We start from the raw sequence: 24,934 nt of genomic DNA, 5'->3' as shown, positions 1-24,934 counted from the left end.
AAATTTTCATGTAGTTTTGTCCCATAGAACCAAAGATATGAGCATTTCAATACTCAATTTGGCTACCAGTATATATATATATATGTTTTTAAAATATAATTATCCACTGATATGTTTCGTCGTCTATGACTCATCAGAGTGGCTGAATCTAGAGAGATTCGAAATTGGGACCCCATGGTAAGAAGCCTAAACTCCTACCACTGGACCATCTTGTACGACTGTTTGGATATATCATGATTTACATAGATATTATTTATTTGTTTTTGCGATACTTTTTGAATAAATTCAATTATTTATACGAAAGTACATTTTTACCTAAATGCGAGTTGGGAATAATTTTCCCTGTCACCAATTTGGTACCCCCAAATGGGAAATGGAATATGGTATATATATATATATATATATATATATATATATATATATATATATATATATATATATACACCACTTTCTTTTTATATCAGAGCAGAAATGGTTATATATATATATATATATATATATATATATATATATTATATATACACATACACCACTTTTTTTTGCAATTTTATAAGTTCGAAATCTCGGCAACTATTAATCAAAATTTTACAAGTGAAAGCTCGTTGGAAAGGTAATGACCCGAATTGTGTAGTGGGCTATGTGACATTTACCCTTAAAGTCACACAATATTTTTTAAACTGGTGGGGGATCACTTTTCTCTATTAATTTAACATAAAATGAGCACCCACTTTATGGCCACCTTGGCTATAATGTGGTGTTTATTTTACGTTAAATTAATATAGAAAAGTGATCCTCCACTTTTTAAAACCATAATTTATTCATATCATCGAAATTACTCGTTTCCTGGGATTTTAACTGTTGTTTTCGTTTTCAGCATTCTCAAAAACCTATAATAGTGGTAATTTTCAAGGATTTTTCGTGGGTGGAAAAATACTGCACCTTTACCAATATTTCGATCGTAATCATTTGTTTTCCTAGTTTTGCATATGAATTACAAAATATCTAATATTTCCCCAAACCTCTGGCCTTGATGGATGGGAGACTAAAACTGGCTGCTATGGTCTCAAATGATATGAAATAACAGCAAGGAGAAACTCGATTCCAAATATTTCTAATATGTTATATCTCCCCTGTTTGGGTTTCATATATAAAGCACAATTAAACAATGTGCAGGTTTCTATAATGTAGCACCATTAATAAGTAAACTTTTATTGAAAGAACAATTTAATTGTAGACACAGGTTAACGTTCTTACACCATAGAAACACCCCCCCTCTAATAATTAATACATATAATCTCAATCAATAAATTAAATAACAAAAACACACTCAATTCATTTCTGTTACAAACCTATATTTGAATTTTTAACAGACATCTTTTTTTCCAGAAAGAATATTAACTGCATTGATATTTTTTAAAAACATTTAACGACTATATGACGTTATTAAAAAAAAAATCTCCCTCTCTTTAACGCAAGCTCCCCTCCTTTTTTTGAATTTCCAATGTCCTTTTCCGTTTCTGAAATAGAAGAGCGTCACACTTTGCACATGAAAAATTTTGAAATATTTTGTACTGGTGTTTTTTTTTTTCTTTAATCTCATTCATCCAGAGGAAGTCTCGAAATAAAGATGAAACGTTGATGATCGGTTTGTTCCTTTTTATTTTCTTTATAAAGTATAAAGTGTATAAAGATTATTTGATAGTGGAGATATTCATAATCATAGCCTATTTCCAAAAGAGTTTCTAAGTAATAATGTAATTATTTAGAAATATATTCTTAACATGCAGAGGTGTAATAATGGTGTTGAGAACCACAGCAATAAACGCCTACAGTTGGCGTGTGCCCCCTGTGGAGAAGCACTGGTATTCGAACCTGAAACCCATCCGTTATAAAAAATAAGATAAATACAAATTTAGACGCTATCGTGATAGTATAAAAAGAAGTTTATTTTGTTCCATGGGATGACATCTATCTCATGCATGTAAGGTTGCTGTCAGTTGGGAAGGCAAAAAAAAAATAAAATAAAAAAAATACGACGGATGATTGAGGAAGAAGCAAACGAGTGATGGAAGAGGAAAAACTCCTTAAGGACAACACTGAGAGTTCCGATTTACTTGCCTCTCCATAATTTTAATGTGGGGAAAATCCAACTCCCCAAAAAGGGGCACCACTCTGAATAGGAACAAAAATAATACTGAGAGCTAAGAAAAATTCTGGCACCCCTTTTTGTTTTCTTCTTTTTCTGTTTTGAGAACAAGCATAAATTTCGTCGAACATGAATACAACTTGTATGTCAAATGAATTTACCTGACTAAAATAGGGAATATTTCCTGGGGAAAAAACCCCCCAAAAAACTACAAATAATCTTTCAAGAGAGTGGGGACCTTTGTTAACTATTCTGTACCTTTGGCAATAAACACAAGGCAGGCATTTGTGTGTGTTAGATTAAGGCTGGCTGGCATGTTTACTATTATGATTCTTTGAAATTCAAAATTGGCTTCTGGCTTGAATTGAATTAGAACAGCAAAAGTCTTGTACATTTTTGTGTTTTTCACCAAAAAAAAAAAAAAAATCATTAATTTTTCTATGCACAACTATTGTAAAAAAAAAAACTGTTAGAACTTAAAATTGCCTTAACAGTTGTAGAAACATTATTTACAATTTTTTTTTTTTTTTTTGTAATAAAATAGAAAGTACCCATTTCATCATGGCTGCCATATCTAAAATTGGAAATAGCAAATGGCATTGAGGCGGGGGGGGGGGGGAATTTTTCAATGATTTGTTTAACTATTAAATTAAATCAAACTTTTTTTATAATTGGTATGTTTTTATTTTTTAAATATTTTTTAATTTTAAAAAAAGAATTTTTTTAAATATTTTTTATTTTTTTTAAATATTTTTTTATTTTTAAATATATTTTTATTTTTTAATATACAATGCCACTTAGACCTAAGAAGTTGGAATAATGTCTACAAAGGACTCCCTGGGGAGTTGAGCAGCTAGATCTGCTGATATTACATCTAAACTTTTGCATTCAGGGAAACAGTAAACAGAGAGGGAATTCCAAGGTCTATCAGTCTGAAGGAAGAAACTATAAGAGTAGAAGGCTTTCTGGCTTCTATGAACCTCAACAGTGAAGGGATGGGATTTTGCTCCTTGGATTTTTGGTTAGTCATTGGTATGTACGTCAAGGGAGCACAAGTGCTATGAATTCATCAAAGCACTTGTAAAACAGGTACAAGAATGCAACATTGCAGTGATGGAACAGAGGTTGGAACTTGGTTGATAGTACAAAACCTATTAGATTTGAGATTAGTGGTGAATGCACCAGCCAAAATGTGGCAGGAATACTCAAATGGTGGCTTTGTAGAGATATAGGATACTCGGTGCTTATTCAAATTGGCACTTATGGCGGCAATTAAAAAGGTGGAACGATAAAGTTGTCGTCCTAAAGAAAACAACATTACAAACTTTTCTTGAAAAAATCAATTAAGATAACTTGATTATGAAGTGGAGCGGACATCTATTCAATGTAGCTGCCTTCAGCCTCAATCACCGCCTCAATATGAGTCTGGAACTAGGAGCATGCTTTTTCCACAAGCATTGGTGAATGCTTAGTGGATGGCGGTGATCAGGCTGGCTTTGGTGCTGTGGGAGGCCATGCTGGTGATGTTCTCGACAAACAAAGTAGTCCAGCGGGTTCAGGTCGGGGAAGGAGAATGGTCAGTGAGAGAAGGGTACAAAGTCATAGCACTCCTTCTGAAGCCAAGCCTGGGTCTCTTTAGACTTGTGGGCTGGCGTGGAGTCTCACTGCCCCACCCAGGGTCTGCCAGCAGCCACCTCATTGCACCAGAGGATCACCACACTCTTTAGCACATCCAATTTTCTACAGGGGGGAAGGGTCAGCAAAAACCGTTCTCTCATGACGAGATCAGTTCCACGCATGCATCAGACGACGCCATGACCTGATTTAGTTTAAATATTTGAAGAACTGAGAGAATTTCATGTTTGCCATGTTAGCTCAGTTGGTTGGAGCGTTGGTTCATTATCTAAACGTTTTGGGTTCGAATTGTGGTGTGAGATTTTTTTTTTTTTTTCGATTTTTTAAATTTTAATATTGAAGCAGTGTTATTTAAGCCATTTTTAACTTAACGTTCGTTTTTCTGTTTTTTTTTTAATTCGCTTATTCTTAGGTTTTCATTAACACCCCCACCCCCGACCGACCACACACACCCAAAAACACCTGAGTACCCACCGATTTTTTAAATTTTAATATCGAAACAGGCTTATTTAAGCCATTTTTCACGTGTATTTTTTTTTTTGGTCTTTCTTTTTCAGATTTTTTAAAGCAGTTTTAATGTTCGTTTTTCTGTTTTCTTTTTTGTTTTTGCTTTTTCGATTTTTACATTTAACATCGTTCGTTTGCCTTACGTTAGTTTTTTTATGCTTTTTTTTTCGATGTTTTGATTACCCCCCCCCAACCGCCCGGGTACCTCCCGCTTAAGTTTTAACATTCGTTTTTCTGTTTTCTTTTTTTACTTTGCTTATTCTTAGGTTTTCATTAACCCCCCCCCACCGTCCGACCACACACACCTCCAAACACTTGGGCAACGCCAGGTACCCCGCCACAAGTCTAATATATAAAAGGCAAAATGGGCACGAGCGTTTCTATATGTCTACAAAAGGCTTTTTGCATCCGGGTTCTTGCGTCGGTTAGATTCCACGAGAAATTTTCTTATACTTCCTAAATCGTAATATCTCAGATTCGCAAATGGACATTGTTTCTATCTTTTTTTTGATAGAGTTTTAAAAAATTCACGCCGTCCTCTCATTTTGGTTGTTTGTTTGTCTTTTACATATAAATAAAGCGAAACTAATCGAATGCAACTGCCAGCGCCTGACCTCCGCCCGGGTAGTATCTGTTCTCTAATTGCTCCTTGGTCAATGTAGGGGAAACCCTTCATAGACAAATACTATTTATTTGGATACTGCCAGAGTTCCCCCCTTTTTGGCCTAGCTGCTTTTCCCCCCACATATGTGGGAGGTTTAAAAGCAACGCCATTTCTGCAAGTCATCTTTTGGATTGACTATGTTTCATTTGAACGCTTCACACTTCCGGTTGCATCATGGCATAGCGGTAAGATGTCAGGTTTTCTTTCACTTTCTTTTCCGCCGCCTTCGTGTCGTGGGTTTGAACCTGCCTGCCTACTCCCACTTTTTTTTTTTTTTTTTTTTTTTTTACACCTACAAACACCCAGGCTAGTTTATTATAAACAGAAATACCGTAAGTATCAAACATAACGTTAAATTACTTCAAAAAAAAAAAAAAAGAAAAAAAAGAATAAAACTAAGACATGCATGTGTATTTATATTTTTTCTAAACAGTTCACTTATTGTAAATAAGAGAAAAAAATACTCGAGCTGAGATCGAAACCAAAACCTAAAAACAGTGTCAAGTACGATAACCATTGGACCACTTTTTTGTTCTCGGTTGGTGTAAGAGAAATCCTTCATGACTGAGAATTTTTATTTTTGTTCCTTTCTCCACATTAAACGACCTGGTGTCTGACTCTTCCCTCGTGAGGAGTCAAAGTAAATAGGAACCATTAGGCCACGATCTTTAAAAAGTGTTTTCAAATATACTTATTCTTAACATAAGCAAGCTATCATGTTTATGACCATACATGTGCAGTTGTGAAACAGTTGACATACAAATAAAAATCCAATGACTCCCACCCTTCCAACTACCAATTTTTCAAGTTTGACCCCTTAGCAGCCCTTTTTTTTTTTTTTTAGATGAAAACCGATTTAAATATTTTTCCTCATGTCTGAATACCCTATGTACCAAATTTCATGTATGTAGATCAAAAATTTGTTGAGTATATAGGTTGAGAAGTGTCCTCACACACACACACACACACATTCTCACTTTTATAGATATATAAATAGATAATAAAGAAAAAATCCCTGCAAAAACTATGCAGTCTAAAATAATAGGGGATTTATTTTTAGATTAACACTGGTTCACATTTTTTTGATTTTAGATACGGCAGTCATGATAAAGTGAATACTTTCTATTTACGTTATAATTAGTTACTGTGATGCAGTAATGGTGCAGGATTTGTTTTTTCATTCATCGTTGTTGGACATAAATGGTAAATGCAGAACCGTTTGCTGCACTAAGAAAGAAACGTTGCACCCATCTAGATCCCACCCCCTTCTCCCCTATAGAACATTTGCGATGGAAACTTGATAAATAATTACTTAATCTCTTAATGTATTTCAGCTTTTCAATACAAATTCCGATTACGTATCCAGTATATTTCAGTATTTACGTCATTAATTCTGAGTTTCACTGAAAACTTCCGAAACATGCAAATATTAATGAAGCTCCTACAATAGCCAACAAAAATAAAAAGGTGGAATATATATATATATATATATATATATATATATATATATATATGAGCAAACAGTTAATAAAAATATGTTAAAAAAACACTTTGAAATGAGTTAAAAACATATTTAATCTGAATAGGAAACACTAGATAAATGGATAGTCCTTAATCCACGGAGTTTCGAAGAAATACTCTCCTTCTCATCAGAGGGTAGGAATTAGCAAAATGCTGGATCGGATTTTGCATGCAGAAGTATTTGATGAAACAACAAGTCAAAGATCTTACTTGAAAACAAAATAAGTTAAGCAGAGGGAATATGGTAAAGAAAAAGGTGATTACACATGAATGGATAATCTGGTGGAAGATAAAAAATCCAGTGACGGTAAAATCCAAATGTAAAACTTCAAGAAAGTTAAAAGAATTTCCATTTGTACAAGTAAAATCCAAGGAAATCCCGTAATTGGAAGAAGATGGTCCATAATAATCCAAATGCAGAAATCCATGGAATAATTCACAAACATGTGTACAAGGAAAAAAAAAAAAAAAATAATAATAATATTAATAAAAGAAAAATAAGATGTGCTTTTCACTCTACTTCCGAGACATAACTATAAATAAAAAAGATCTGGGAAGGAAAAGAAGAGAGAGAAGAAAAAAAAAATGATAAAGTTAAATATAAAATAAAGGGAAACAAAAGTCAAAACGACCCAGACAGGAAATGTTAAAGGCGCGAAAATATATATAGGGCAAAATAATATAGGTCAACTGAAATGTACAGGTCATCACTTAAAAAAAATGTCAGCAAGAGTTATTAAACGACACTAAAAGGAAAATAAAAAATAAAAAAGGAAAATAAAAATAAATAAATAAATAAATATATAATAAATAAATAGAAAACAAAGAATAAATAAATAATATATATATATATATATATATATATAATATAAAGCTGAACGTCTGTGTGTGTCTGGTCACAAATAGGCTCCTATATGGTTGACTATTATAGAAAACTGATCACATATAATGATAGATGTATCGAGACACAGGAATGGGTATGTTTGATCTGGCATAATGATGATTCATTAAAATTGTGGGGTCTGCATACGTCCCTGGTCCACAAAGTATGGAAATAAAAAATTAAAAAAAAACATTTACAAGTGTTTTTGACATAGATGTACATAATAATACTTTGATAAGTATGTTTTAACTTAAATAGGGATGGTATAATAAAATTGTGGGGTCTGCATTCGCGCCTGGCCTGCATAGAATGGAAATATGTCACAAAGTTTAATAAAGACGATTCATATTTTCTGCATAAGTATACTTTGATAATTATGTTTCAGTTTGAAGAAATAGGGTATAATAAAATTATGGGGTGTTCGTTCGTGCCTGACCTCCATAGAATGGAAATATGTCACAAAGTTTAACAAGGTTTTTTAATATAGATCCACAGAATATTGTGATATGTGTTTCAGTGTGAACAGGTATGGTATAATAAATTATGGGGTCTATCTATTTTATTTTTACTTTCATCATATTTTGCTTTGGTTTTGACACCCCCAAATTTGAAGCTATCTCTTTACAACCCTTCCTTTTCATAAATCAGAGTCCATTTTCTGTAGGCTATTTTTGAACCCAGTCAACGACAGATACTTTTGCTAGTATATATATATATCAAATTAATGCTACCAAAGGCAAGATAAGTTACACTCTTCAAGTCCAATATAAACAAATTCCTGACAAACCGCCCCCTTAAGTAAGACACAAATCTCTCCAATACTAATGATTACTACAATACTATCTCATTGATTACTGTACACGCAATAACCCTTATCCCTGAGTGGCCTCCGGGCCTTGATAAGTGGTGACCCCCTGTAAAAAAAAAACCCCAAAAAACAAACTTTTACCTATCTGAATAAGTTTTTATGTTTGAACTTCTTTTAAAGCATTTATTTACTTTGAAACAAAGTAGTGTCAAGTCTGTTCAGTTAAAATTGAAAAAAAAAAACAAAAAAAAAACAATGGCGGTTTTGTTATAACCATTTGGGCCCACAATAATTACTCAAAAAAGCGAAAATTAAACAAAATATTGGTAGAACATTACATTTTCTTATGATTGGTGACATTTATTGTATGGGTTTTTGCCACTATTTTGTTTAATTTTGAATGATTATCAAAGCACTACATGGCTGTAATTAAACCGCCATTGTTTTTGTTTTAACTCAGACTTAACACTATTTTTGTTTTGAAGTAAAAAAACGCTTTAAAATAAGTTAAAACAGAGATAAAAAAAAAAATAACTTATCTTGCCTTTAGTAACATTTATTTGTTGTATACTTTTTTTCATGTCCATTTTTGTTTTGTTGATCATTGTAAAACATATCCAGAATTTGTTTTTTTTGTTTTTTTTTTTTTTTAATCTTGGAAAATAGCAAAACAAAACTTAAGTTCATCTTTGGTATTCTTCCACACAATAAAAACTAAATTTTTTCGTTTGTTTTTAGACCTAGTCAAAATTTTAGGCTTAGTGTTGTAAAATTAAGTTTAGTTCATATTGTGTAGAAGCAGCTGACAGTTTTTACTATAAACAACAAACCAAAAATATGGTAAAAAAATACTGAAATCCACCCAATAACTGTCACCATGACATTTATTAGGCGGATTTCTATCAGTATTTTGTTTAATTTTGGAGTTTTGAGCGATTATCAAAACTCAAAAAATGACGGTCTCATGTCAGTCATCTTATTCTAACTTGGCAACTCGGTACTACTTGTATTTCAAATTTAATAAATGCTTTAAAACAAGTTAAAGCACTAAAAAACATATTCCGGTAGGTAGAAGAGTAACTTATCTTGCCTTTAATAACATTGGTTATATATTTGCTTTTTGACCACTTTTTCAGTTTGTTGTCTATAGTAAAACATGCTCCAATTATTTTCCAACAAATTTATCCCAATCAAAAGGAATGAATGTTTAATTGTCTGAATGGGTTCTTGTCTACTATTCCTCCTATATTAAAAAAAAAAAAAAAATCTATATGATGTACATACCCGTGATGAAATGAAAATATCATACTCCAAAAATCATATAAATTGATCGAGTAGTTTTATTTTTATAAAGAAACTATTTTTACACGATTAATGGAAATTTGTAGATGTTACAGCATAAATCTAGGAAATATAAATTATTGTTGAGTTGTCTCCCTTTCTTTCTTTTTCAAAATGGCAGAAGAGAGTCATTTGTCAGATTTAATTTTTATTGAAGAGGAATATGAAAAAAATAGAGTTCTCACACAAGTCATCTTCAAAGATTACTCACTCATAATAACTGGTGGTCTTCCTTGAAGCCCCCCCCCCCCCGGTCTTCCACTACTATTAACCTTTTCTGATAACCTTTGCAAATATTTTGCCTTTTTTGCAACAGCAAATTGATTTCTTGCTGGCATTGATCTTTATCATACTTCTTCTTCTTCTTATTATTATTATTATTGTTCTTCTTATTATTCTTATTGTTATTATTATCATTATCATTCTTATTATTATCATTATTCTTCTTATTATTATTGTTATTTTCATCATTATTATTCTTATTATTATCATTATTATTATTGTTATTATTATTGTTATCATTATTATTACTATTCTTCTTATTATTATTATTCTTATTATTGTTATTATTACTCACAGGGGGTTTTAACACAGGTCATCATGAAAGATTTACTCACTGATAATAACCGGTGGTATTCCCTGGAGTCTGAGTGACAAGTCTCCCTAGCTTTCCACTACTCTCCATTTTTTTCTGCTAAGCTTTGCGAATAACTTGACATTATCGCAACAGTCGTTTCCCATTGATTTATCACAGGCATCAACCATTAGTCATTACTATTAAACATGCATTCGCACATATCAATATTATTGATATTATTAATGATGAATGGCGACATGAATTTCATTAAAAAAATATTAATTATTTAAAAAAATATTAATTATTTAAAAAATATTAATTATTTTAAAAAATATTAATTATTTAAAAAGATTAATTATTTAAAAAGATATTAATTATTTAAAAATATTAATTATTTAAAAAGATATTAATTATTTAAAAAGATTAATTATTTAAAAAGATTAATTATTTAAAAATATTATTTAAAAAAATATTAATTATTTAAAAAATATTAATTATTTAAAAAAAATATCAAACTCTCCTGCTATCTTGGTGCTAAGTGAAACTAACCTATGCTACTCCATCTCCTCTAACCACTAACATGCCTGCCTATCTCCGACTTTGCCATAAGGACTCAGGCAGACATATGCACAAACTGTCTATATTCGAAACACCCTCCCCTTGACTAGAAAATCAAATCTAGAATCAGACAACGAAACCTTCATATGCGTTAGGGTTAGCTACTTATATTTTCTGTACAGGTCTTTCTCGACCCAGGACTGCACCCTAATCAACCAAATCTCTGACAGCATAGATACAGCACTCTCCCTTGATACTAGCACACAAGTATATATATTTGGTGACTTTAATGTCAGTAATTGGCTTGGTTTCTCTACTTACACAGACGCAACTTATAGCATAACACATAGCTTCTCTGTATCTCATTCTCTATCACAGACAGTTACGTTTCCGATCCGTCTCCCAGATCGTCAAGATCAACAAGCCTCACTTCTAGATCTATTTCTGACCACGGTTTCCAATGTTTGTGTAACGAATGCCCACAGCCCTATCAGGAATGCTCACGTGATAATGGTAGAAATTACCCTAAACTCTCAACCCAAAGCTGAAGAGCCATTACTCAAAATGACAAGATACTATAAGCTGACTGGGAAGCCATCAGAGATCTTATCAGAAATGTTCTATGGGGAAAAATCTTTTCTCTTCCTGCAGAACAGTGCAAATGAGACCACTAAAATAGTCCAAAGCGGCAATTGAAGTACATGTTCCCACACGGAAGTTCTGTAGCAAACCCCACTCTCCCCAATAGTTTACTTCTTGTGCAGTTGCCATTGCTCAAAAGCAGCATGCATACCGCGGTTTTATCTTTTTTTTTTTAAATTTTTTTTTTTATTACATTTTCACCCCAAACAAGGCACATTGCCACTTTGGTGTAGGGGGCTACTATCAGGGGAAACATCTACTGGGGTACTATGTAGGGATTTGGGCAGCGAGATGTTGGTTCACATTGCACTTGAACTTATGCATGTCAGTACAGTTGAGGAAGCAGTGACCTGGAATGGAATTCCAAAGTCTAGCAGTTCTGGGGAAGAAACTACTGGAGTAGAAAGATCTTTTACATCTAGGGATCTTTACAGTGTGGGGGTGGGATTTTGCAGCTTGTCTGGTCTCTCGAGAGTGTTTACGTCGTGGGGGCACAAGTGCTTGCAGTTCATCAGAGCATTCACCACTATAATACTTGTAGAACAGGCAGAGGGATGCAACGTTTCGACGATGTGACAGAGGCTGAAGCTTAGATGCCAGTTTAGGGCCTATCAGATTTGCGACTCTCTTTTGAACCCTGTCAAGGAGCGAGAGACTAGTAGCCGATGCACCAGCCCAAATATGACAGCAATACTCTATACATGGGCGAATAGTGGCCTTGTAGAGGTACAGGATACTTTCGGGTGTTAGAAGTTTTCTAGCACGGTAGAGAGAGCCCATCTTCCTCGCAGCGGCCCTGGCAATGCTCTCGATGTAATTGTTCCAGCTCATGTTTCCTGTGAACGTTAGGACAAGCAAGAAGCTTGAGAGACGTACTCTCAGATAAAGAGTCGTTGGCCATTGCTATAGGTGGTAGAGAAGGTTTCTTGTAATTATTGAATGAAACCAGTTTTGTCTTGGCGGCATTGAACGTGACCATCCATTTTTGTCCCCATTCCACTACTGATTGGAGGTCATCCTCTAGTGTTTCTGCCATTACTTTAGATATATGTTCATTTGTTTTCCTGTGGTGCCTGCTATAGAGTGTGGTGTCATCAGCATATATACCCATCTCAGAGGCAATTTTGTCAGGGAGGTCATTTATGAATATCAGGAACAGCAGAGGTCCAAGGATAGATCCCTGGGGCACTCCCGCATTTATATCATATTGTTTAGATGTACGACCGTCGAGGACAACCTGGATTTTTCTCTGATCTAAGAAGGATTTAATTATGTTAAGTATTCTACCAGTGATACCGTATGATCTAATCTTCCTGAGGAGACCCTCATGCCATACCCTGTCAAAAGCCTTGGATATATCTAGAGCTACCTAAGTCCAGTATAAACAGACAAAAGTTTATAGAAGCTAGAAGTAATTGCAAGAAAGAAAAAGTCACAGCTAAGAGAAAATATACTGAAACCACCAGAAAAACGCATTGAAGCACAGAAATTTAGGAACTCGAGATTTCTGGAAAATCTACAACAGTGTAGTAAATAATGAGCAATCAACAATTCCCCCACTATCAAACAATCATAAGGTTGTTTGCATGGCAACCGAGAAGGCTAACATGCTTGCCAATTAGTTTGCCTCAAACTCTACATTGCCCCAGCAAACCACTCCTTCCCTGATTTTCCTTTGTGAACAGAAACCACATTAGATGATCTAAAAATCACCCCTTCTCAAGTGCACGATATCATAAAAAGCCTAGACACCTCAAAAGCATGTGAACCTATCTCAGCCCGGCTATCCTATTAAAAAAATTCTCTGCTGAGGTTGTTCCAGTCCTCTCCAAACTTTTCAACAAATGCCTTAATGAATCTTGCTTTTCTGACTACTGGAAAATTGCTTCTGTGGTACCAGTTTACAAGAATTCTGGGGAAAGAATTATCGCCCCATTAGCCTCCTCCTTCTTTTTGCCAAAATATTTGAGTCCATAATTAATAAAGTTCTAGTCCACCATCTTACAGCTGCTCAACTTCTGTCCGACCAACAATATGGATTTAGGCAAGTCCATTCTACCGCAGATGTTCTAACTAATCTCTGAACATATTTACCTTGATAAAGCAAGGGAAGGTAGGGCAGTAGTCCTAGATATATCCAAGGCTTTTGACAGGGTATGGTATGAGGGTCTCCTCAGGAAAATCAGATCATATGGTATTACTGGACGAATACTTAACATAATTAAATCCTTCTTAAATAAAAGAAGAATCCAAGCTTTCCTCAATGGACGTACGTCAAAACAATATGATATAAATGTGGGTGTTCCTCAGAGGTCGATCCTTGGACCTTTATTATTCCTGATATTCATAAATGACCTCCCTGATAAAATTGTTTCCGAGATGGGTATATTTACTGATGACACCATACTGTATAACAGACACGAGGGGAAAACAAATGAATACATATTTAAGGAAATGGCTGAAACCTTAGCGGAAATCTCCAGCCTTTAGTGGAATGGGGACATAAATAAATGGTAACATTCAATGCTGCCAAGACTAAGCTTCTTTTCTTTAATAATTACAAGAAACCTTCTCAACCACCAATAGCTATGGCTAATGATACACTGCCTGGAAGTACTTCATTCAAACTCCTCAGCTTAATGTTCACAGGGAACATGAGCTGGAATAGATACATTGAAGGCATTGCCGCGGCTGCTGCAAGGAAAGTAGGATCTCTCTACTGTGCTAGAAAATTACTTATGTCTGGATGTATCCTGTACAAGGTCATCATTCGCCCGTGGATGGAGTATTGTTATCACGTTTAGGCTGGTGCGTCTGCTACTAGTCTCCTAAACAGGGTTCAGAAGAGAGTCGCCAACCTAATAGATCTCGAACTGTCAGCTAGGCTTCAGCCTCTCTCACCGACGAAATGTTACATCTCTTTGCCTGTTTTAAAAGTATTTTAATGGTACATACTTCGACGAACTACAAACCCTGGTACCCCCCCCCTTGACGTAAATACCCTCGACAAACCCAACAAGCAGCAAAATCCCACCCCTACACAGTAGAAATCCCTAGATGCCAGAAAGCCTACTTTAATAGTTTCTTTCCCAGAACTGCCAGACTTTGGAATTCCCTTCCAGGTTCCTTCTTCCAACTGTACTGACATGCAGAAGTTCAAGTGTAATGTAAACAGATATCTTGCTGCTCAACTCCCTTCATAGTATCCTTGCAATTAGGTCCCAGATAGTAGTCCTCTACATCAAAGTGGCACCTTGCCTTATTTGGGGTGAAAAAAAAAAAAACACTACTATATATTGGGTACAATATAATAATTAATAGGGAATTGGCTCTATAATAATGATTAAAATCTGTATAAATTAAAATATCATATTCTAGTTTTCAGATAAAATCGAAGAATTATCGTTTATTGGACGACAGAGATTTTTTTAAAAGGAAGTTTATTTTGATTAAACATCTTGATAAAATAAAAGTAATAATTCATCAATCGTTCATTACCTGTTTTTGATAAAATTGGGTCCTTTTCCTGAATTTAACCTAATTAAAAACCAAAAATACAGAAACATCTTTATGATATACATACTCGTCATGCAATGACAATGTCATATGCCAAAAATTATGTGAATTGATCAAGTAGTTTATTTTTAACTAAGAAAATAAAATTTTATGAGTAAGCAAAAATAAAGGAGTCTTGCATTGTCATCTTGAAAAAAAATGAAACAAAAGCAGATAAGTCCACAATAATTCAAACTTGCGAGATCAGCCTTGTAATGCTAACGATTTTACATTAATTGCTTAGAAATGATTTTCTTTATGCAAAACAAATACTTGATTAATTTACGTAATTTTTGGAATATGACATTTTTGCTCCATGACGAGTATGTATGCCATAAATATTGTACTGTTTTATTATTATTATTATTTAGGTTGAATTCTGGACAAGGACTTAAAATTGAAAGAAAAATTGTTAGTTGAATCACAGAGATTTTAATAAAAGTTTATTTTGACATATCTTCAAGTAATAGCAGTTTCCTGTCCAAAATCCTCCATATTAAAAAGAAAAATCTGTATGGTGTACTAATCCATGATAAAACGAAAATATCATATTCCAAATTCATGTAAATTTATCAAGTAGTTTTTTTTTAATAAGAAAATCAAATTTTATTGAGTATCCAAAGAGTGACTATCTCACCCACTATTTTGAAAAGAAAATTACAAGAAACAAAGGGAGATAATTAAACAATAATTCATACTTACTAAATTTATGTTGTAAGACCCACAAATTCCGATTAATCACTTAAAACTGATTTTCTTTATAAAAATAAAACTACTTGGTCAATTTATGATATTTGGAATATGATATTTTCGATTCGTCACAAATACGTACACCATAAAACTTTTTGGTTATAATCAGTTAACATACCTCCTACTTTGTGGCATAGCGCTACCGGAAGTATTGACAAGGTAAATCAGTTTCTTCACTTTTATTGTTCTTCAGTATTTCTATTGTGAAACAATTTATTGAAATAAAATATAAGAGGACAAGAAAAGGACATTATTGAAAATAAAGGATATTATGGAAAAAGTATACAATAAAAATTAACAAAATTATAAAAAGATAAAAAACAAAACAATTAGTCTTTATTTGCACTTTTAATAACAAAATTTAAAAAGTAAAAGTTTTTATTTTATTTGAAATTTTATTAGAAATATATGCTTATGGAATTATAACTTTTTTTTGTTAAATCTTAAAAATAAGTTTTTTTTTAATTTGAATTTATATAATAAATATATGTTTATGAAAAAAAAAAAAAAGAAAGATCTAAAAAAAAAAACGTCATAAAAAAAGGGTACTTGTACAGTTTAGTCAAGACATTAAAAAATGAAAATATCGAAAAAAGGTTATATTGTATGTATCTGTTATGGAACGAAGTTCTCCGAAAAAATTTTTCACTTAATTTCATCAAGTAGTTTTTTTTTTTTTTTTTTTTTTTTTTACAGCGAAACAACAATTTGTTATGATACTGAGCAAAAGGTTTGATTTTTAGGAAGAAAAGTTAGAATTAAAGATGGGAAGGGTGTATCGGCGCTTTATATGGAGTTATCTCCCCGTGGCGTGTTCAGCAAATTTCACAATGGCTGACTTCAATGTGCTCTCATAAGAACGTGTTTTTTCGCTGTAAAAAAAAAAACAAAAAACTACTCGATCAAATTAAATGAAATTTTTTTTTCCGGAGATCTTCAGTCCAAAATGGATACGTACAATATAACCTTTTTTTTTTGTTTTTTTTCGATATTTTCATTTTTTAATATCTTGACTAAACTGTACAAGTACGAAAAAAAGAGTACATGCACAGGGGAGATATACGTGATAGAAAAAGCGAAAGGACTGATTTGCCTTGTCACTGTTTCCGGTAGTGAGTGCTCTACGCTGGAAATTAGGAAGTACGTTGACCGACAATAATCGATTTTTGTTTGTGTTTATTTTTTAATATAGGAGGATTCTCGGCAAGAACCTAAAATCAGTAACAGTACTGTGTCGGTAATTTTTAGACATTTTATTTCTTTTTTAATAATATTGTGTGGCTCTGATTGCCAAAGGTCAGCTCTGAGAGAAATGAGATATTTATCAACAAAACTATAGATTCATTGTCTATGAATCTAATACATTTATGGATTCAGTCTGTTAACAGCTGTGGTAACACCAGAAGGCTTCAAACGCTTCAAACCCATGCAGACAGATGGCGATTTGAATTTATTTGTGGATTATGAATTTGTTGATGGTGTTTCTTGAGTACTGAAAAAATATTTTTTAATGAGTCATCTATATCATAGATATAACAACCCATTAAAAAATATTATCTATTAGATGACTGTGTATTGTTTTCATTATTGACAATCCCTGGCGAACTATGATCCTTCTCTTTGGGTGTCTTTCGGTTCTTGCTTATATGGAAATATTTGGTAGGTGCTCGGCTCCCAGAATGACAATTTCTGATTGGTTGAAAGCATCTTAGGCGCTTCTACAGAATTGGGACGAGATTTTGTTGTCAATAAATGGAGTTTTCAGATAAAAATATAACTGATTTTTTTTTTTGTTGTTATCAATTCTAATATATTACAATGGTAGCTTCCAAATTATGCAGTCGAAATTACCTGAATTATAACTGAATTATTAAACAAAACAACTTTAAACATTAATTAAAAAAATTGCCGCCATCTTATTTAAATCGAAACGGAACATTAATCAAAATTCTTTTTGAACTCTCCCGTGTCTTATGATCGTTTCCATCAAATTCTATTTTTTTTATTATTTTCTTTAATAAATAATTTTCTACCTTATCAATTTTCGTATTTTTTGGATATAATCATATTAAAAATACGAGAAATACGTAGATACCATTTTTTTCATGTGAAATTCAGTATTACGATTTCCGAAATTTCGCCCTAATAGTGTAGAAGCGTTGGATCTTATTAACCAATCCAAATTAATATTTTACAGAAATGTTTTTTTTTCCTCGGCTTTTGCTGTTTTTGTTCGCTGCAATTATTTTTGTTAGCTTGAAACAAGGTTCTATCAATTAGGCGTTTTCTGTTAGAAGAAAAACTTAATAAATTGGAACAAAATCTGCCCATAATTCTGTAACACGTTATATGAGAGGGAGATAATCATTAATCTGAAGAGACCATCCATATCTGGCTTGTCTTCGTCGCCTCGTTTGTGGAGCAGAAACCGGAAATCAAAAAGAGCAGACAATGTTGACTATAACCAAATAGATTTAAACTCGAATACTTCATGAACTATTTCGAGTTAAAATCTATAATATAATTTATTGCGCTTATGCACTTTTGTTACCGCGCTATTTTTTTTTTTTTTTTTTTTTTTTTTAGTATTTTCAAGTTTTACGATATCTTTTATACAGTGTGACCCGAATATAAGAGAGATTTTCTCTGGTCCCAAATTAGAGCCTGTGTTAATGAACAGTGTAACCCGGATATAAGAGCGTTGTAGGGACCATGTAAGGGGTCTTTTATATCCGGGTTACACTGTATTAAATTGTTAAGTGAAAGTAGAGAAGAGTTAGAAAACACCCTCCCCATGTTAAGAATGGCTTTCTAAATAATAACGTTATTATTTCAGTACGGTAACAAAAGTGCATAAGTACCACCATTTTTATCGCCAATACAGAATTTCTTTTTTTAAATCGTTTAGGACGGCGATCTCATTATCTATGTATTAATACGATAGCGTATGTGTTATTTTCTGTGTCACGCTTAAATCACGGCCACCGAAAGTAAGACCAAGAATTCTTCATAAATTTTGGTTTCGGTTTCGATTATAACTGATGGAACTTAAATCATCTATTTTTTTTTTTTATAAATAATTTTATCAAGAATTCTTCAGAAATTTTGGTTTCGATTATGAATGTAGGAACTCAAGTTTATATATATATATATATATATATATATATATATATATATATATATATCATAAGTGTTTTTCGGTTTCGATTCAAGCTAATGCACCCATGGACATGGATATATTTTTTTTATTTTGAAATCGCAACTTTATAATATATAAAAATCGATAGAACATTAACTCTATAATAATATATACGAAATCTGCACGAATTAAAATATATTTAAGCGTACTTTACGACCTGGCGTTGCCGGGCGTTCGTGCTAGCTTAGATAAATACTTTTGCAGTTTTAACAACAAAAAAAAAAGCTACAATAATATCAGAGCGTCTCCATTTACACTGAACATCTACAGAATGCAAACATAGAATGAGTCCTCTGTGGAATTTCCACAGAACTCGCTAGTTAACCATTAATAGCCCCTATTAACCCTGCAGCAGTGCAGCTGCAGCACACACACACACACACACACACACACACACACACACACACACAGAAGTGCAGAGTTAGGCATAATGACGGTTTATAATGTGGGGAACTCCAATCCTTCGAAAGGAGCACTTGATTGTGAAAATTTAAATCGGTCTTCTTTGCTGACTCAGAACAGGAAAGTCGAAGTGTGGTATCAGAACAGATACTACACTTTTCTCCTAATTAAATAGAGTATTAAAAATGGATACTTATGCAGAATGGGGACCGTACTAAAATATTAATGTTATTATTTTGAAACCTATTGGTCTTAAAAAAAAATCTGTATTTTCACCCAACAAAAACAAAAAAGATGCCGTAAAAATTAAATTTAACTTTTTTTTTTTTAAATCCCATCTAAAAATAGCACAAAAATGTTCTGCCTTAGTACAAAAAAAAAAGAAAAAGAAAAAAGGCTAATGATTTTTACACACAAATAAAAACAATACAGGACCCCCCCCCCCGCCAAAAAAAAACAAAAACAAAAAAAACCCACAACGCATATATTTTATAGGATGGTCGGTCTTGTTTTTAGTTTTTAATACGTTCCCTTGCCAAAGAAATTAAAATTTAAAATAAATGATAGCGAAAGAAAAAGGTTTTAAATTTGCTTTTCATTATTTTTCCGACGTTAAACTCTTATTAACAATGAACCGCACCCAAAACATTACATTGCTGGAGAGTTATTATTATTATTATTATTTCTATTAGTTGAAATACTTAACTATGTGGCTCAATTTTCTACGCTATAACAAAATTTAACGTCAGATATATAAAAATAAATAAATTACTGGATGTCGGCTGTGAATTTATCAACCATCTGATTCACTTGGGATTTTGTTTTAAATATATGTATATATATGAAGACTATTTTTTTTAGGTAAACAAAGTGACGGAATTTACCTGGGGGTTGCGCAGGTTGTGCGTTTGGGTCCATCGTCCCGTTGCGTCGCAAGAAACTCGGGAGAGGAGAAGGGAAGAGGGAGGTAGGGGGTATTGGGAGGTAAGCAAGGGCAGGTAACTCTAAATGTTATTCCAGAATACCTTAAAAAATGGGCGAAACAAGTATTACTGCCACTTTGGCATTACTGGCGAGAGGGAGAAAAAAGAAAGAAAGAAGAATCGCCCACATAAAAAAGAGAGAGAAACATTTGCGGTACTAAAATAGGTGAATAGCAAAGGAAACACAAAGCGACTGTTGGAAAATAAATACGGACACTTTCTCTCCCCCCCTCCCTCTCTCTTTCTCTCTTTTTCTACCCCCCTCTCTCTCTCTCTCTCTCTCTCTCCCTCTCTCTCCCTCTCTCTCTCTTCTTCTCTCTTACTGCAGAAGCCGACGACGCAGTTCAGGTTGGTTCTGTCACGGTGATCATTGATCCTAGGAAAAATAACAGTGAACTAAAAATAGCAGAAAAATCTGAGTTCTTATCCAGAATTCTATTTACAAAAAAAAACAACAACAAAAAAAAAAACCCCAGAAAAATCGGTGTTCATGAAATATATTTTCAAAATAAACGTGCATGAATACTTAAAAAAAAAAAATGTATGCAGTATTGCAGTAGCAGTACGTATTCGTCACAGAACGAAGATGTCATATTCCAAAAATCACGTAAATAGATCAGGTATTTTTTTTAACTAAGAAAATCAAATTTTATGGCGTTTAGGAAGACAACTCAATTCTAACTATAGATATAAAAATCAGCCCTGTAATGGCTACGATTTCCGACTAAAATCGCTAAAAATGGTTAAAACAAATGATTTTTATATGATAGTTTTTTTTTTAAGTAGATAACATACGTGATTTTTGGAATATGACATTTAATGAGACATAGGTACATCATAAAGATTTTTCTGTATTTTTTTTTTTTTTTAAATTAGGTAAGATTTTGGACTTGCACCAAAATCTATAATTACGGCCCTCAGCAGCACACGCATAATTTTTTTCATTTGATTAAACGTCATGGTGCTTATTTATATAAAGATAATGCAAACTATGGCAGTTCAAATTAAAATCATAGCAGCAATATGGGTCTTCGTAGGTTGAATAGGCAACATGGCCGACTGATGCTGACGTCACGTAGAAACTTAAAATTGTGAAATGTGGAATTAGAAGCCAAATGTGTTTTAATAATACAATACTTGAAATAAATTATATGAAATATAATTAAAAATGATTTAAATAAATAAAGTTAAAATAATATTTAAATGAAGAAGTCTATTTTGCAAGTATTAGGTAATAAATTGTCGGGGAAAGAAAAGACACACGCAAAAAAAAGAAACAAAGATTTAGGTAATTGTTGCGAGATTAATAAGTACGTTAACCCCGGAAACTGAAGAAAAATAAGAAGTGAGTTAAACACAACCAAAGCAAAGATGACCAAATCGAATATTAAATTTATATAGAATTTATTTTCTCGAAACAGAAAAATAAATAAAAAAATTATCTTCTGCAGAAACGCAATGTGTTCGTTGAAATCGGGTCTTTCGGCAGGGCTAGTAGTGGTAGGTCTCTGTAGGCCTGGGGTCCACAAGGAAGTTATGTCTGACTGGTTGGTAATTGAGGTACTGGCTGGGAGTTGGTCAGAAGCTGGGAAGTTTTCTTTTAGAAAGGCCATGGCCTGCATGTATGAGGCTAAGAGCCGAGTTGTTCTGAAAATGGGCAGTTTATGACAGGTGTCTTTAAATGGACAGTTGTGGTATTGTTTTTGCGGACGACGAGTACCGGTCGTAGTAGATACGCTGAAAATATTAGTGCGTGTATCGTTGCTGTCGGGTTGACTACTGCCTGTAGAGTCGTCTGTTGAAGTGGCTGTATGAACAAGGAGCTGATTCCGAGATGCCCACTGATAAGATGGAGAAATCATCACTCTTTTATAGTGATTTCGACCTGAAAATCAGCTGCAAATTCAACTCAGGAAATATGCTTTTTTGTGCATTTTGATTTACTAGAAAGTTAATAGCCTCTGTCATGTGGGGTGTATTCACTTACATCCACTGAAGAATGGGTTTGATCAAGTCGGGGGGGGGTAGTGGTTGACAAAATATTTTCGTTTTTTATATGTTGACTGGAAGGGTACGTAAATGTAGCCAGAGGTTGGCGAGTAGATATGTGTTACGTTTTGCTATTGGTTTTAGTTGAGTAACCAACACCGTTGTTTGTTAGGGTGAAAGTGAGGCTATGATATGGCCTCCTTCTTAGAAAATTGATTGGGAAAATCATTTCAGTAATAAATGTATGTTTTTACGTTGTTAGTAAGGTGCACTATTCTTCCTGATTTGGTGTGGATGACAGGTTTGGGTGCTTCTTCATCTGTTTCTGTCAGTGAGTTCGTGTGAGAGAAATCTCCCTCCATCCAAGTGGGTTTAATGCGATTGATGTAGACTGTGTCTTTGCTGTTGTTCCGCATTATAGTGAAGTGTTTCTTGGCCTGATGTAAAACTTTGAAAGGTCCCTGGTAATTTGGTGTGAGTAGTCTTTTAACTGCATCATTTCTGGGGAAAATGAATTCGCTTTTCTCCAGGTTTTAAAGCAAATATGATGAGAATCCCTGTCAGCGAGGAGGGGTGTATGTAAGTTTTGAGATTTTGTGGCGAAGGTCCTGCACAAATGAACTTGTTGAGGTTGGAGCAATGTTCTGGGGAGTGCAGAAATATTGGCCCGGCAAGGAGAGAGGCATCATGTACACTAGTTCTGAGGTTGAACACTCTAGGTCGGTTTTAAGCATATTGCAGAGGGACAGCATTGTCAAAGGCAAGATTTTTGACTCAGTCGTGTATGGTGAGTTTCGTTGATAGGGATGTCTTCAAAGATCAGTGGAATCATTCGAAAAGTCTGTTTGCGCATGTGTGGTATCCAGTTGTCTTAATATGTTTAATGCCAAGTAACTTAAATAATTCATTATAAGGTGCCAATTGAACTTGTGGTCCATGATCTATCGTGAGAACCTGGGATACGCTGAAATTAGCTATCCAATTAGTAAGGATAGTTTTCACCACAGCTGAGGTATCTTTGATTGAGACAGTAACCGACCATCTGGAAAATCGTTCTACAACTTTTAACAGGTATTGGTACCCCTGGCATAGTGGGAGAGGTCCGACGATGTCTATGTAAATGTGCAAAAAGCATCGGGGCGGCGAAAGTTCCAACTGGTAATTTGGTGTGCCTGTAGATCTTGCACTTTTGGCATTCTGTACATGCAGAGACCCAATTCCTGATGTCCACGTTCATGTTAGGCCAGACGAAACGATCAGCTATGAGTTTGAGTGTAGCTCGTTTGCTGGGATGAGATAGGTTGCGGAGTAGGTTGAATACTCTTCTGCAGAGAAGGAGGAATGTATGGTCGTGGTGCTTCTAGTGCGACGTTACCATATAATGTTTTGCTGCTGAACGCAGATTGCAATTCTACTAAACACAGAGAGGTTTGTTTTATGACGTCAGGTAAAGTTGAGTCGTTTTTTTTTGTTGGTCGGCTATCAGGTCCTAACTCAATAAGTTCTCATCCAGTGTGTTAATGTATGTTCTGGACAGTGTATCAGCGACCTTATTGAATTTTCCTTTAACGTGTCGTATATCCATAGTAAGTTGGGATATGTAGTCGAGGTGGCATGTCTCACAGGTTGCGTATCTGTCTGTGCTCACGTTCACTGCCTTGGTGATTGGTTTATGATCGGTATAGACGGTGAAATTCCTTCCCTCTAGATGTCGAAAATGTCGTATGGATAAGTAAATTGCCAGGAGTTCACGGGAGAAAGTGCTGTATCTCATCTGGGCGCTGGTTAGTTTAGTCGAAAAGAAAGCTATCGGTTTCCGTTCTGTGTTCATCAGTTGTTCTACGATCACTCCTACTCCGACATCAGATGCATCTGTTGTGAGGAAGATTTTTGTGTTGAGGTCGTTCTCTATGAATAAAAGTTTCATGAAATTAGCCAGGGCCATCTTTGCTGTTTCAAAGGCTTATAGAGTATCTCCTTTGAGAGTAACTTTTCTATTGTTCTGCTTGATTATGTTCGTTTGGTAGAGCAGTTGAGTCGAAGCCTCCAGTAGAAGTTTATCGATGAAATGCCTTATTTGTCTTGTCGATGTTGGTGTTGGGAATTGCATTGATTTTTTTTTTCAACAAGTGGGGTGATTCCGTTTTCATCGATGCGATGACCCAGGAAATTCATGGTGGGTTCTCCGAAGATGCATTTTACAATATTTATACGTAAGGTCATAGTAGGATATTCTCTGGAAGATCTTGTGCAGGTGTTTCTTGCAGATGTCTTCGTTTTTGCTGGCTACTAAAATGTCGTCGATGTAGGCGTATGCGAAGGTAGGTCACATAGTACTTCGTCCATAAACCTTTGGAAGGTCTGGGCCATATCACTGAGTCTGAATGTCATCTTGACATATTTGAACAAGCCAAAAGGAGTAGTGACGCCTGTCTTAAGGATGTCTTCAGGAGCTACTGGCATTTGGTGTTAGGCTTTTGTAAGGTCGATTTTGGAAAATACCCATGTGCCTTGCAGTCTAGATGCAAAATCGTAAATGTCTGGCACTGGATAACGATCAGGAGTAGTTGAGGCATTCAGCCGTCTGTAACTGTAATTGACGCATATTCGAAAGTCGGTCCTGCTAGGTTTCGGTACGAGATGTAGAAGTGAGGCATTTGGGCTATTAGACGGTCAGATTATGCCTTCCTTCAGCATCTTGTCAAACTCCCAATCTGCAAATTCATATTTGTGTGGAGGAATTTGTTGTGGTTGCGAAAATATTGACTGACCTA

General features: G+C 34.2%; 1 protein-coding gene across 1 annotated transcript in view; it reads right to left on the bottom strand.

Moving 5' to 3' along the window:
* LOC145291229 (wolframin-like) overlaps positions 1-20,528 on the bottom strand; it is a 58,786-nt gene extending 38,258 nt beyond the window's left edge. Inside the window, exon 1 of the mRNA XM_080136824.1 lies at positions 20,073-20,528. Within this exon, the coding sequence (XP_079992950.1) occupies positions 20,073-20,106 (34 nt within the window). The 5' untranslated portion in view covers positions 20,107-20,528. The remainder of the gene's footprint in view (positions 1-20,072) is intronic.
* Between the last annotated feature and the right edge of the window lie 4,406 nt (positions 20,529-24,934).

The sequence above is a fragment of the Euprymna scolopes genome, chromosome 12 (genome assembly GCF_053919585.1).
Source record: "Euprymna scolopes isolate OS-2025 chromosome 12, ASM5391958v1, whole genome shotgun sequence".
NCBI classification, from domain to species: Eukaryota; Metazoa; Mollusca; class Cephalopoda; order Sepiida; family Sepiolidae; genus Euprymna; species Euprymna scolopes.
The sequence above is the reverse complement of the archived record's forward strand: the minus strand, read 5'-3'. Positions and strand labels throughout refer to the sequence as shown.